The following is a 15,038-nucleotide window of genomic DNA, read 5'->3' on the forward strand; positions in this document are numbered from 1 at the left end:
TTTTGTAGTTGTAAACGTATAAATAGCTGTAATAGAGTAATAATTGATAAAAAAAAATGTAGTTTTATTTGCACTTTACCTTTGAGGATAGACAATGGTGGAGGTGTAAACTGGTGGTGGAAGAGAGGGAGAAGGGAAATAATACTAAAACTTAACTTACATAACATAATGTAACGATAACTTAAAAAATAACTTAGAAAAGATTAAAAAAAATTAGTTTTAAATTATTTTTAAAACTAAAACTTATTTTTTTAAATTTTTATTCTCTGCTTTTTGCTTTCTTTCCTTCACTTCTACCAGCACTTTCACTGGATAGAGGTCGCTTGGTAAAATATCTATCCAAAGAGGTTTGGCTTTGCCTACTTTTTAAAATGTTTCTAAAATGACTTAGTCAAATGTCATTACTCCGAGCAGCAATACGGCCAGTGTGAACTTTTTTGGGATGTTTCTTTTTAATAAAATCAGTCACTTTTCGATAATACCTCAAGATTTCCTTTATCAAGCGAAATCCTTCCATGACGAAGCAAACACGCGGACTGAGACCAATAAACAGAAGTGAATAAAAAATGGCGCTGCAAACTAATGTAACATCGTACTATGATTTTTTGTTCGTATCGTGGAGGAAAAATATGTTCGAATTTCATGTCGTATCCTGAAAATTTCGTATGCTGGGGCGTTCGTACCCCGAGGTACCAATGTACTATAAATTGCAATTTTTCTTAAAATAAATGAAACTGAACAATAAATTTTTGGATATTTAATATATATGAAAACATTTAAACATTGAAATATAATATATAATACATACTTCTTGTGTACAAGAGTCTTGTTGAATGTCAATATCTGGTATCACAGTTATATTAGTTGATCTGCTGAAAAAAAAGTAAAAACTGATCAACACTTATAAAAATCATTTAAATGTAAAACAATAATTGCATAAAAATCTAAATATAGTTGTTACCAAAAATTAACTTTAAATTTTTATTACAAACTTATTTTATAATAAAAACTAAATGGCATTATAAAAATATTGTCAAAACAAGAAGGCAAATTATCATAATTGTTAAAAACAAAATTATATATGATGATGATATTATTCTATGTATATAAGGAATGATCAAAAGGCTTTAGCTGAGCAGCACTCCAGTCATATATATGGTGTTTACCATGTCCACTCGAGTCGTCTAGCTGTGCAAATAGCAAGGAATTTGTTGCATTTAAAATTATATGTGGAATGTACAATATACATACTGATGGTATCATTGCTACCAAATACATTCAAATCAGATCAACATGCTATTGTCCAGTTTTTGGCTATAAAAAGACAAACCAATGGACATTCGATGCAGAATAGTGAAGATGCATGGGAATGTGTGCCTGTTCAAAACCATCATTGTGGAATGGCTTGCAAGGCTCCTCACAGGTCACCATAATAAGCATCCTCATGTTGTAACATTGTCAAGCAGAAGTTGAACACCTTAAATGGGAAGTCCCTGGAGCACCCACCATAAAGTGCTCCAGGGGCTTCCCATAAAGTGCCACCTCTCTCTGTGAAAGTTTCCCACCTTTAGTTTTCTGAAAAAGTCTCTGAAAGATACTTTTTCAGAAAACCAAAGTCTTTTCATGTTATTGTCTTACTGGAACCGTCACTCTGAAAGAGTGACGGTTCCAATAAGACAATGACATGAAAAGACCTGTAGTAGACTTTATTATGCAGCAGCCAATGGCACTTTTTTATGTTTTATAGGCATTATTCATCAATGGGACAATTTCCTCAATGCCATTGGTGATCTTTTAAATAAAATGAACCTATCAGGCCCTATAGCACTGGAATAAAAACTTTTTGATCATCGCTTACATATTATTAAACAGTATAAACAAAATTATGTTGGTTACAATTGAAAAAAAATATATTTTTATTCATGTATCATTTAAGTCATTCTTAGAATTTATCATAATTGTTTATTTAATACAGCATCTAAGAAAGTATAATAAAAAAATATCAAAATAAATTAATCTAAGATTATTTCTATCTCTAATTATAAACTATATATAAAATAACTTTTAAGTGAATATTTTTACATATGAAAGATATTCTGTTAAGATGACATCATTTTTAATAACCTTTATTAGGAAATTTTGTTTAAAGTTAACAGATAACTAATAATTACTTTTACTTACTTACTCTTTTCGAGATATCATATCCTTTAAAAACAGCATTTGGTGGAAGAAATTCCACTTAATATTTTGAAAACAATATTCTTCAGAAGGATCATCATCTGATTTAGTAATTATTGCTTGGTGATAAAGATTTCTAAAATGGTCTATAAGGTTTTTCCATAACTTTTTACAAACTTCTTCTACAAAAGAAAGTTTAATATTAAAATAAAAAGATATATTTACTTTCTCAATTTAAAAAAAAATTAATTAAATTCTGTTAAATTCAGCATATTATGTTGAAATCTCTGACTTGAGAAATTGTAAATTCATAATAGGCAGTGAACTGTATCACTATTCATTACTATCAAATGCACTGTATTTATTCTAATCAATATTAGTTTAGATTTAGGTTTATTTGTATATGATAACGTGGCAACCTACTGAAGGGGAGATGCCTTCTGGAATGACTTTCTAGGGGAAAGTTGCTCATATTTAAGAAAACCCAGAAAACTCCAAGTGGCCAGCCCTTTAACAAGGTGCAAACCCACGATCAACTATCAGTGTTCAGTGGTTTTATCCACTTTGCATCTGGTGGGCTCCATATTAGTCACAAATATCTCTAATATATATAATTAAATTTGTATTGAGATGATCAAAATTGACATCTTATACTCTTATCAAAAATAAAATATGTTTCCTCTTTAATATATGTAATTAGAGTGAAAGGGGAAGCTTTTGAAACAAATACAGTAGAACCTCGATTATCCGGACTAATTGGGGATGAAGGTAGTCCGGATAAGGAAAAATCTGGATAATCGAAACAAATACTTTGTCTTTTAATGATAATACATGTTTTGTTTTCGATGACATATCGGTAATATTAAAGTAAATACAGTATTTAAATCGTGATCAAATTTTCAAGAAACAAACGTTCGTATTGAATTTGGACTACTACTGACCAGCGCTAACAGACTACCTATTGTTTAAAAAGCCCTCTGGTGGCGCAAGAAGACGGATTTTATAAAATAAAAAGCAGTTGAAACTGCATTTTTATGAATAAAAATTTGACAAACTATTTATCGTTTTATGACGAGTAAAATTTTTTCGTCTCGTTCACGGCTTTTAAGTAATGCATAAACCTTCGAGGCGCGAGGCCCTTCGGACAGCGAGGCATAGGCGGTGGCCCACGTCGTCCATGCCTTACGCCGCTCTTGGTCATAGAAATTATGTAATTTGAATGTAAATTATTTATAAATGCGTATGGAAAGTTATATTTTTATTACGATGTAAAATATATTTAAGAGATTACGACCACTGTGCTGGGTGTGACGTTGTTGAAACAAAAAAAGTTATGCATTCCATCGCATACATAAACAGTGTCGTAATTCGCCAAGTGCAAATCAGCAAATTCGTAAAACTTTTGTTTATTTTGAACAATCCGGATAATCGAAAATCCGGATAATGGAGGTTCTACTGTATATATATGAGTATGTACAGTACAGTATGTTTACAACATTCTAAACCAAGTGTAATACAAAATATGTTTGAAAAAAACTGTAAAATTAAAAAGAATTTTTAAAAAATCCATAAAAATTCTAAATTATCATCAATGCTCCCTAACAAGCTACATTAAAATAAATACTGAATTTTTTGTAAGAAACAATAATTTATTTTTTAATTTTCCTCTGAAAGTAATAAGAGTTTTACTCTCTTTCTTTTTTAAAATTTTTTTTATTTGTTCAAATCCATTTGGCCAGATCCACATTAGGTCAGTTTGATAGTGAGGGATCAGGTCTGATATATCCAGATAAAACCATCAATGAAATTTTTTTTGAATCTAACATATATTCAAGCCTTGCATCCTCTGTGCAACAGAGTGACATCGTTTACCATCTTAGCCATCCAGTTGTCATTAATTTTATACATTATATGATATACCAGTATTAATTTTCATATATACAGTACAGTATTTCCAAGGATAAGAAGGAGCAGACGTGCTGGATCTGTAATGTCCACCACTCCACCTCTGTATCTAAGCAACAAAAATTCTTCGAAATGGTAATGTTGGCTAATCAAATATGATGTTACAACTTTTTTTTTTATAACTCAAATCTCTTGCAAAATGTTGGATATTTAAAATAGTTTATAACGATTTAAAAACATCTTATAGTTTAATAAAATACATTATGTATTATGTTCTACTCCATAATAAATAAGGAATTATTTTCTTTTGCATATGTAGGCATTTTAACATCTGCCCAACTCTTATTCTGGGAAAGACTAGTTCTCTGTTAATTATTTATCAGCATAAAACTATTAATAAATAAATTACACATGTTATATTTTAATGAATCCTCCATAATAAGCTGTATAAAAAAATAGTTTAATTAAACATTTCTGAAGAAATGTTTAATTAAACTAAATTAAATTAAGTGGAATTTTCTCTAATTTTTTTTCTTTACATGAATTTCAAGGAAAAATTCTAAAAACTTAAAATTATTAAAGTACAGTAGAACCTCTATTATCCGGACTAATTGGGGATGAAGGTAGTCCGGATAAGGATAAATCCGGATAATCAAAACAAATACTTTAATTTGTCTTTTAATGATAATACAACACGTTTTATTTTGTATGGTGCATATCGGTAATATTAAAAGTAAATACTGTATTTAAACCGTACAAATCAGCAAATTCGTAAAATTTTTGTTTATTTTGAACAATCCGGATAATCGAAAATCCGGATATTGGAGGTCCGGATAATGGAGGTTCTACTGTATTTCATATTAATTATATATTATAAATTGAATTTAAAATTAGCAAAAATAATTTCTATCTTAAAATTTCAAAATAATATTAATGTTTTTTTTTGTTTTTAATAATTTGTACATATTAATATAAATTAATAAATTTTTAAATTAATACAATAAGCAAGTAAAATATTTTCAGTGTCACGTGAGTAATAAAAAAAATGGCGACGGCCGTCAACATCATCGTGTTTCAAAGAACTTCCGACAGACCGCTGAAACATCAAAATTCCTTAAGGAAAACCTGCAGCTCGAATTACAAACAGGGAGGGGAAAAAATTACATAATTCATTGCCATTATTTCAACATTTAAATGGATTATTATTTTAAAACTATTTAATTTAAATTTGATATTTTTTAAATTCCGACTTTTCGTAAAGAAAATTCTTAGAAATAAAATATTAATGACTAAAAATTAAAAAAAAATAAACAAGGTATTTAAATTACAAAGTAACATTAAATATCGAATTGCAAAGCGTAACAAAAAAGAAATTAAGCAAAATCTTTAACATAATTGTTAACATTTATTTTTTATTATTATTTTCTAATCTAATCAATTTTATAAATATAGAAAATAAATTCTTTAAAAATAAAAAATTATATATTTTTTTTATACACGTTAAAAAGTGAACAAATCAAAAGTATATTTATTTATATATTAATAAACAGGTATAAAAATTAAATAAAGCAACCTTTTAAATATTAATACGCGTAAATAAATTTTAATTAATTAATAATAAAATGGAAAAATAATTAATATATATATAAATGATTTTAAAAAAAATTTAAAAATTCGCTCCCAAATAAATCACGTGATAAATCAGCGATATCGTTTCCGCTCATCCAGACAAAAATTTCGTTTCCGCTCCGTTTATTCCGGGAAATTTACGTATAAAGCGCAAATAATAATTTAATTGACAGAAAATTTATTTTTATTAATTTCTTTTTAGACACGGAGAGGAGAAAAATAAAATAAAAATAAGCCAATCAACAGCGATAACTTACTTTTTAGTTTGACAGATGAAGCCACTTCGTTCCACATCTCTTCCACTGCCGCTTTATCTTTATGGACTGTTAAATGGCGATTCCATATTGTCGGCCTACAGCGAATTTCTTCGATTAACATTTCTTTACGTTCTGTCTCTGCTCTTCTCCTTCTCGCTCTTTCTTCCAGCAATCTCTTCTTGTTTGAAGCGGAAGCCATAACGATAAACGAGTTTCGAATGGCGATAAAACAACTGTTCGCTTTCGCTATTACTTATTGGTTCATGCGCGTCACGTGACCGGGTGTTGGCGGGAGCTGATGCTTTAGCGGGTAAGTTATCGATTTCCCGCTTTCGCTGGCAGAGTCTTTGACATCGCCATGTTTGATTTTTACCCGTGATTTTTACTCCAGTTTCTTATTTTAAACGGCTTAATTCGTGTGCAGTTTTATTTTATTTCTGTATTTTATCAACAGAAGTTGTGGAGTAGAAACTTAAGCGCCTGTAAAGAAACTTGTTGATTGAGAACAATTATATAGAAAAAAAATCAGTATATTATAGAGTAATTTTGTCATTTGGCTGGTTTACAAATTGTTTAACTTTATATACATGTCAATATTACTAGCATGTTAAGTAAGTGTACTGATATCTTAACAGCTTCCAGATATGACTTTTTAAAAAAGGTTTTTACTGATGTATTAAGAATGTTAAACTGTTTTCTTATTCATTTTCTGTGTAAATTTTCGTTATGAATAAAATTGCAAATTCAAGTTAGTTACTTTATGTATATAAAAAAAGTTTTTATATGCAACTACAGAACATAGTTACAGAAAAAGTAAGCTATGCTATTTTATTTAAAAAAAGTACTCATTCAGTTTTATTGAAGAATAATTACAATATATTATAAATATTGGCGACTATTTTTACAACAAATTAATTTAGTTTCTTATAAAAATATTACAATAATGTGATAAAAATAAGAAATTCAAGATTGATTCAACTTTTTTTTCCTAACTTAATTTTGTTTTTAATTAAAATATTAGAATTTGAACACCAAAATGTTATATTTTCAATTTGCTTGATTCACTTAACATGCTAATAAATGTCAACCTTCTGTGGCAATGGGTTAAGTGGCAATTTTATTGAAGTTTTACAAGTGTTATAAAACAAAGAATATTCTTTAAGACAAGAATAATCAAAATACAGACTTACAGTTTTAAGCTCAAGGAAAATCTTGACTTTCAAAATATGATTAAACATCTGTTTTTAATTACTTTATTTTGATATTGAGAACTTATCAATGTTTTCTGAGTAATAAATATTTGTAAAACAATGCAGCAAAGTTATAGAAAAACAAATTCCTCCCTGTGTTGCAGGCAAAAAGTTTTTTCGTATTCATACCTTATATAATGAAGGACATGACATAACTAACTCACAAGTCAAACTACTTATAAAAACTTCTAAGGTTCCAACCTATAGCTTAATTCTGATCTCCAAACTAACATATTATCTTTAATACCCTCTGGGGATAGTCATCAAACAAATTGTTATCAAAATAAAGTTATTGCTCATAATGATTTATGTTTGACTAAAAAGTCTTAATTAAAAAATTCTAATGTAGACAATTATTAATAAATATTTTCAATTGTTATAATTATAAATTGTTAAAATGATCAAAAATTAAATAATCAGTAGTAATATCTGGCATGACTAAATAAGAGAAAAGTGATTTATAAAACAAATATAATGAAATTTGAATTTCTTGTAAAAATCTTTCATAAATGAAAAAATATAAAAAAAGTAATATTGGGTAATTTATCCTAAAATTCATAAAAGCATAATTTACAACTTTGTACAGGATAATCAAACAAAAATCTTATTTGTGAGAACTAGATTTGCTAACACTAAGGATCTATAGTATCACATGCAATCGATTTATATTTTCTTTTAGTGCTCCAAATTTCTCTGAAGTTTTTAGTAAATCTTCAATCAAAAATAAGTCTTCAAGATTTAAGTGCTTCTTGCAACATAGCAACCAATAACAAGCATGTTTAACTTTCATGGTATAAATTGCAAATACACACTTTTCATTGATCATCCATTATCACTTAATTTTCTTTAGCCATATTCAAGAACATCAAGAGGAGAAAGCTGGGGATTTTTCCTTGGCACACAAAAAATTTAAAAAGTTTGTAGTGAACCCTATAAAATTGATGTTATTTTACTAACAGAAAATAAAATCTTTAAGTATGCTTTTTATTAATAATTAAACATTCTATGTATTTCACTTGTTCAAAAGGCAAAATAAGTCCACTCTACTCCTGAGCCCCATACAAGCTCTCAACAGTCCTGCCCATATTCCATAAATCTCCAATGCATATCATTTCTTGAATTTTATGTAATAAATAGTTAATTTTTGACAACTTTTATATCATTTCAAACACATGAATGATTCAATGAATAATACAAACAATATTTTATCAGCAATTCCAAGTATATTTAATCAAAATTAGATTAACAATGCAAAGTAAAGTTTTGCAAAATATAATATAAATTGCATTAATATACATATAATAAAAGGTATTAAAAGAACAAAAATTATCTTAAAATATTTTTCTTAATAATTTTTATTGGAAACCTTAACATATTACTAAAGTTGTCTATTTACATAATTTACAATTTAATAAAAGAAATAACATCCCAATAAATTATAAAATTATTTTAATTAATATCAGGTGCATTGCCTTCTCCTTCATAACCAGAAGCAATACCAATTTTACCTTCTGTGGCTTTCACAACTGGAGTCTCTCCTAAATTTTGTTCCAATCCTTTCCATGTGCGATTCATCAAATATTCACCTAAAGCAAAACACAAGGGCAGAAAACTATATTTTAAATATATGTAAATAACAATTTCTATATTAAAGAAAATAATTTGATTATTAATTACAATCAGAAATTAATTTTTAAATGATTATGTCCTGAAACTTATTTAATTTGATAGCATTTTAAAGCTATCAAATTAAACATTTAACATTTAATATATATTACTTAAATAATGTAAGTTCTTCAATGATACTATAGTTGACATTTAAATTATGATTAAATTTGATATAGTTTTATACAATAGTGTCTTAAACAATGTATAAGACACATACAAAGTATCTACCAAGTTTAATGCTTTATTATATCTCAAAACAATAAATAATACAAATCTTGATACAAATGATTAAAATATTAGAATGTATTTAACATGTTTGCTTTCAAATTCAATAATATTTCCATTAGGGAAAGCACCATGGAAGTAGTATTGACTTGCATGTTCTTGAGATCAGAATAATTGACTTCTTTTTATGTGGATATTTCAAGGATAGTGTACTAAGCCAATTCAAAGACTTTGAAAGGATTCAAGTCATCTCTATTTAGTATGACGTTTTCACTGATACAAAAGACATTCTTCAAAACATGGCATTAAACTTTAGAATATTAATATAAAGAAACATCACTGAATTTAAGGACAAATTGAACACATTGTAATGTAAATGGCTTCAGATGCTGATTTAAATGGTATTTGTATCTCTCAGATGTAATAAAATATTAAACTTGACTGTAGGTACCATACCTTTGAGCCATCCTGCATTAAAAATTTTAGTTTTATTTAAAAAATTTGTCACCAACAGTAAAAGCTTAAAATTCTATAGTATTTTATACATCCATAAAAATTAAATTTTATAAAAAATAATATAAAAATGATGATGTTAATAAAAAGCAATGCTATATTTTCTACAAAATATAATTTTTTCCATGGCTGTTTCACATTCATAGTTTTTCTATATTTGCTAATGTATTCTGAAATTCTACAGTATATTTTTGATTATACAGTATATATGCTGATTATCCATGCATGCTTATGTCTTAATAAAAATTTATGTCAGAAATACAAATATTGATATTAGTATTAAAAAAATAATAATAATCTTTGTTGTTAACTCTTGCTATTTAAAATGGTATGTTAAGCATCAGAACTACTTCCAGAACATCAAGGCATAAATTATATGGATTAACAATACAGTGAGTACAATTGATTCTTGAAAAACAAGGCTTAGTAATGTGTATGCTGGCAACCTCAGTTAGTAATACAAGAAATTGATAGTGAACAACAAGGTTCAATAAATTTTTCTGAATTTTCTGTTCACGGCAAAAGTTTTATCCAATTTGATCATATCTAAAGTTTATTAATTATCACTCTCAAAATGTATTTTATCCATAATATATAAACTATTATGTTAAATTTAATATGAAGTTAAAAACTAAATAAAAGAAAAATTGATTAGGTTTCATTAAAACAGACTTGCAGATTATCCATGACTCTATTACTTGTGTTTAGCCTGATAATCAAGAGTATACTATATCAAGAAATAAAAAATTATACCTGTGCATGAAATTTTTAACTATATAACTCAATAACTTACTATAAAAATTTTTTCTCATAAAAAAATAACCCACAATAAATAAAGATATTTCAGTTCAAGTGATAATTGTATTGATAAAGTATTACTGGAATTAGTATTGTAACTTAACCAAGTGCATAGATCTATAAAAGCACTAATAATTTGAAAGACAAAATTGTAAATACACAATTTATGTTATAAATTCTACAGCAAATATTGTACTAATGGGTATTGCCATACAAAAGTTGAAATTAAAACTTTAAAACTAATTTGAAAAGCTTTGTCATAATTACACTGTATGAAAGAAAAATTAGGAAAAACCTATGATATGCTTCTTGTCTAGACTTCTTAATGACTTGTGAGCACTAAGATTGGCTTTACTTTACCGTTAGACTTATTACACCATCACAGGACATCAAATTAGACTTAAAAAAACACTGTTTTTCTAAGTCTAATTTGATGTCCTGTGATGGTGTAATAAGTCTAGCGGTAAAGTAAAGCCAATCCTAGTGCTCACAAGTCATTAGGATAAACTTTTTGGAAAAATTCATAGAACTAATTGGAAAGAAAAATAAACAGCAGATCATGATTTCATTATTTTTTCATTGTTCATTATTTCTTTTATAAAACAAATTGTTAAAAGTAAATGAAACTTATGGACAATTAGTATGAATTAAATGAAATGAAAAAAATATTTACTGAGTATTGCTCAAAAATATGTAGCTGAACCATATTATTGGGCTACAATTTGAAAAAATTGTAGATTTATAAATTCCCAGTTAGATAGATGAAAGCAGAGACCAGATATGGAAGGATTAGTTAGAGACAGGAGGCCCTGATATTAACTATATACAAACTTCTGATGCAAACTGGAAGTCACATTATTTCAATTCAAAAATTTTCTCCTGAAAGGAGTTAGATAGATGATCAGCATGACTCTATTGCTAATGGAAAAGTATGATGTACAGGGACAAGATGCTACTAATTTTAGATGGAAAGCACATATTTTAAATTAAAAAAATTATCAAAAATATGATTAAAAATTGCAGTCCGACATTGTGCCGATGTTGCAATAAATAATTGCTCATTATTATTATAATTTTGACATATTATTACATTTAAAACATAATTCATTAATTACAATTTTCTGAATGTATATAATTTTAAATCTCTCTCAGAACTTTTAAACAGACAGAAAATATTGTTCATTGATTTCATGGATCCTAATATAATGGATGGATTTTAGAAACAACAAACTAAATCTATTGTATTTCCACTCTGGTGAATGTACAGTTTGAGAATATTAGTGTGTAACTTTTAATGTATGAATTCCATTAGAAAGTTATGTCAGTAGCTATTACAGTATCTATCAATACTTTCTAGATTGAAAATATTGTGTTTGTTTCCCCTGTATTTATCACAATGTAGACTCTAAGTATCTCCTATAATATCTCATATTAAGTTCATTTCATAGTTGTCCATATCATTTTTGAATACAATGGACAATAGGCACTGTCAAATGATCATTTTCCCTATTAGTATATTATATTAAATGTTATTGATATTTAAAATTTTAATATTTTCTTTATTAACTCCCTATCTAATCTTTCATGAATACTCAAGAGAATCTTCATACCGAATATAATTTGTAAAATACATTATTTTCAATTCTAATAATAATAATGTTATTATTAAATATTTCTCATCAAACTTTTTATTAAAACATATGTAAAAATATTATAATTAATAAAATACCTGCAGCCTGAGAATGAATTGTAGACAATGTTAATTTCTCATTTCTTACAGTTATAGTAGTGGTATCAGATGTGTCATCAGCTTGAGAATCAATAACACCTACAGATCGTAGCTTTCCTGAGACTAGTGAAATTTCATGTTGAACATCAGAGTTATCTTCATTTGGAACATAATTTGCAGATCCTAGAAATTTTTTGTATTCAATTGCAATAAATATGAATAAAGAAACTATAAAATAAAAGAATTAATTAACTGTAATCTTAAAATACAAAATTTCTAATAAATATTTTTAATTATTTAACTTCTGTTCAACCATAGCTCTGTAAATAAATGATGAATTGTTTAAACTATTCAATTATTTGCAAAACTATATTCAATAACTAACCTGATAATAATTCTGAAAATTCTGTTATATAATTTCCTGTCCATTGCCTTGCTTGGTTATAAGCAATTTCTAATTCAAATGGTGTAAGAATTGGTTGATAAAATTCTTTAGAATCAATAAGGGAATTTTCTGAACATGCTACAAGAACAAATATATCTATTTCTGGAAAGTTTGCTAATTTAACTACATTTAATTTACCAACAGCAAGAACATATGGCTTTTTACCAGCTTTCTTGATAAGTTCTTTTAAATGTTTAATAACTGTTAAATATTTTGATACACCAAGAGTTCCAACTAATATTCCAACCATTTGAGCATCTTTAGCTTTTTCTATGAGGTAGTAACGTTTCCTTAAGGCTTGATTGATGTTTACTGATTCCTCTCTTCCCCTTAAAGTACAAGGATTGTATGAATAAAATTTTGATGAATTTAACGTCATAATTAGACTGTTTAATGTTGGTCCTTCTGTACCAATGTAAAACATCTTGCACTGCTCAAGTAAAATATTTTCTGGTAATTTAATCTGTCTGTTACATTTAATAATATCTTCATTATTTGTATTGGATGAATCACAAGTTAAATTTGTATCACTTTGTTTTGGAAAGACCAATTTTGATGGAATAACATTAATATAGTCTTTTTTAAGTTCTTCAGTAAAGTCATCTGAAATATAAGCATTTTACTTAATAACAAAATTTATATTATTTTCAATGTGATATTAAAATAAAAATTAGCAATAATAAACCCTAAAATTTGAATATGGCATATAAAAATAAATAATGATAAAAAACAATAAATACAAACAAATATAATATATACTATACTCCCACACACCAGATACCTATGGCTGATAATGATAATTCATACAAAGTGCCAATCAAAAATGCTAGTAGTTTTCTCTACCCTTTTATCCCTCATGCCCTTTCTTCATATGTCAGTATTTCTCTTAATTCCAAAAAAAATACAGTATATTATTATGTTCTTTTTATGGCATGACTTTACAGACACTTGGCCAAGAGAACTCCCCATAGCTTTGTCCCAGAATATACAGTTTCTATATACATATCATATAGAAAACAAACCTGAATAATATCTGTCTATTTTATTACTCAAGTTATAGTCTGATAATGAACCTGGCTTTAACACTTGATTATTAAGATTAATGTTTCTAATCAAACCAAATCAAATATCAAAAGATAAAACCAAATAAAAAAATCTTGCAAGGGGGTCATTTTTTGACTGATTGCCATATTTCCCAAATGTTATGTACTGTACAATACGTAGGAAAGTAAAAGAAGATGCCAGAAAATATATGGCTGATTAAGTACTATATTAATCTTTTTATTCAAGCAAATGACATTCAAAATCTCACAAAGATTTTGAATGTGATTTTATTTGCTAGAATGAAAAAGATGAATTTCTCTTTTTTCATGCTAGATTCTTCTTGCATTAAGAGAGTAAATTGAAATGAACAGATTGAATTTTAAAAACTAAGAGAATAAATTATCAAATAGCTAATACCAAGTGAATAACAGAGAGAGAAAGAGGATACTAAAAGGAAGTTTATCTCTGTTTTATTGATCCAAGCTTCTAATTATTGTTATAAAGATTTTTCTATAAGGATAATTAGAAGCTTTGGTGTAATTGTATGTAATTTATCCAATTAATTATATAGATACAGTAGAGCATTGATTATCCGACCCCCGATTAACCGTCACTTCGACCGTTCTAGTCAGCAAATTTCAAATGCGCGCTAGTGATGTGGCACTACAATGTTTGGCTATGTCTTGGCTATTTTAATATTATTTTTGTTAAATTTTTGTGTGTTTTAGCTGGCAAATGGCCGAGCCAGACCATTGAAGGGAGGCCAGTATTTAAACGAGACTTAATTTTCTAATTATGAGTGGTTGTTTGTTTTGTGAGCAATAAAATAATTTAAAAATAATTTTTAACGATACAATAGCGACGATTATTATTTTAAAAAATTTTTGTTAGGCTTAACATCGAAGAAAATTCAACGCGAAGTAGATTAATAGCGATATACTAATATATGATACTTACAAAGAGTTGGATTACATCAGGAAGACAGCAATGCAACAAGGTTATCGGAGGAGGGAGGTGGATGAGCTTATTACGAAGTTTCAGAATCAGAATCGGCAGCATCCCAAAAAAATGACCCAGGAACGAAGAGTAGTTCTTAATTATTTTCCTTTTTTAAACAAAATGATTAGGAGAGTGGCGAACAGTAATAATCTACAAATAGTATATCGGCGTAATCCGACGATCTACAGAAGGTTAAGAAATGATAAGAGAAAGGAAAAGCGAAATAATTTACCAGGGGTTTATTCTATACCTATAAAGGATCAGCGGTTCAACTCAGACCTTGTTTACGTGGGTGCTACTACGCGGCAGTTAAAACAAAGATTAAAGGAACATAAATACTCTGTGAGTAAGAATATAGATGCCACAGTGCTCACAGCATTTGCCAAACAGCAAGAGGT

General features: G+C 27.6%; 2 protein-coding genes across 5 annotated transcripts in view; both read right to left on the reverse strand.

Moving 5' to 3' along the window:
- LOC111617839 overlaps window positions 1–8,305 on the reverse strand; it is a 13,089-nt gene extending 4,784 nt beyond the window's left edge. Inside the window, exons 1-4 of one of the 2 annotated variants that reach the window (XM_023359154.1) lie at window positions 7,160–8,305; window positions 5,970–6,449; window positions 2,186–2,360; window positions 809–869 (exon numbers count right to left, since the gene is read on the reverse strand). In XM_023359154.1, coding sequence (XP_023214922.1) covers window positions 809–869; window positions 2,186–2,360; window positions 5,970–6,168 — 435 coding nt within the window. In that variant the 5' untranslated portion in view covers window positions 6,169–6,449; window positions 7,160–8,305. Of the gene's footprint in view, window positions 1–808; window positions 873–2,185; window positions 2,361–5,969; window positions 6,450–7,159 lie in introns of both variants that reach the window. The other variant, XM_023359153.1, reaches the window with a different exon arrangement.
- A 117-nt stretch (window positions 8,306–8,422) lies between these two features.
- The window catches only part of LOC111617837 (2-(3-amino-3-carboxypropyl)histidine synthase subunit 2-like), a 16,702-nt gene continuing 10,086 nt past the window's right edge, over window positions 8,423–15,038 (reverse strand). For 2 of the 3 annotated variants that reach the window (XM_023359150.1, XM_023359151.1), the window contains exons 5-7: window positions 12,538–13,200; window positions 12,153–12,335; window positions 8,423–8,805 (exon numbers count right to left, since the gene is read on the reverse strand). In XM_023359150.1, the coding sequence (XP_023214918.1) occupies window positions 8,669–8,805; window positions 12,153–12,335; window positions 12,538–13,200 (983 nt within the window). In that variant the 3' untranslated portion in view covers window positions 8,423–8,668. The remainder of the gene's footprint in view (window positions 8,806–12,152; window positions 12,336–12,537; window positions 13,201–15,038) is intronic. The other variant, XM_023359152.1, reaches the window with a different exon arrangement.

The sequence above is a fragment of the Centruroides sculpturatus genome, unplaced genomic scaffold, assembly GCF_000671375.1.
Source record: "Centruroides sculpturatus isolate CEXI.00-Female unplaced genomic scaffold, Cexi_2.0 scaffold104, whole genome shotgun sequence".
In the NCBI taxonomy this organism is placed as follows: Eukaryota; Metazoa; Arthropoda; class Arachnida; order Scorpiones; family Buthidae; genus Centruroides; species Centruroides sculpturatus.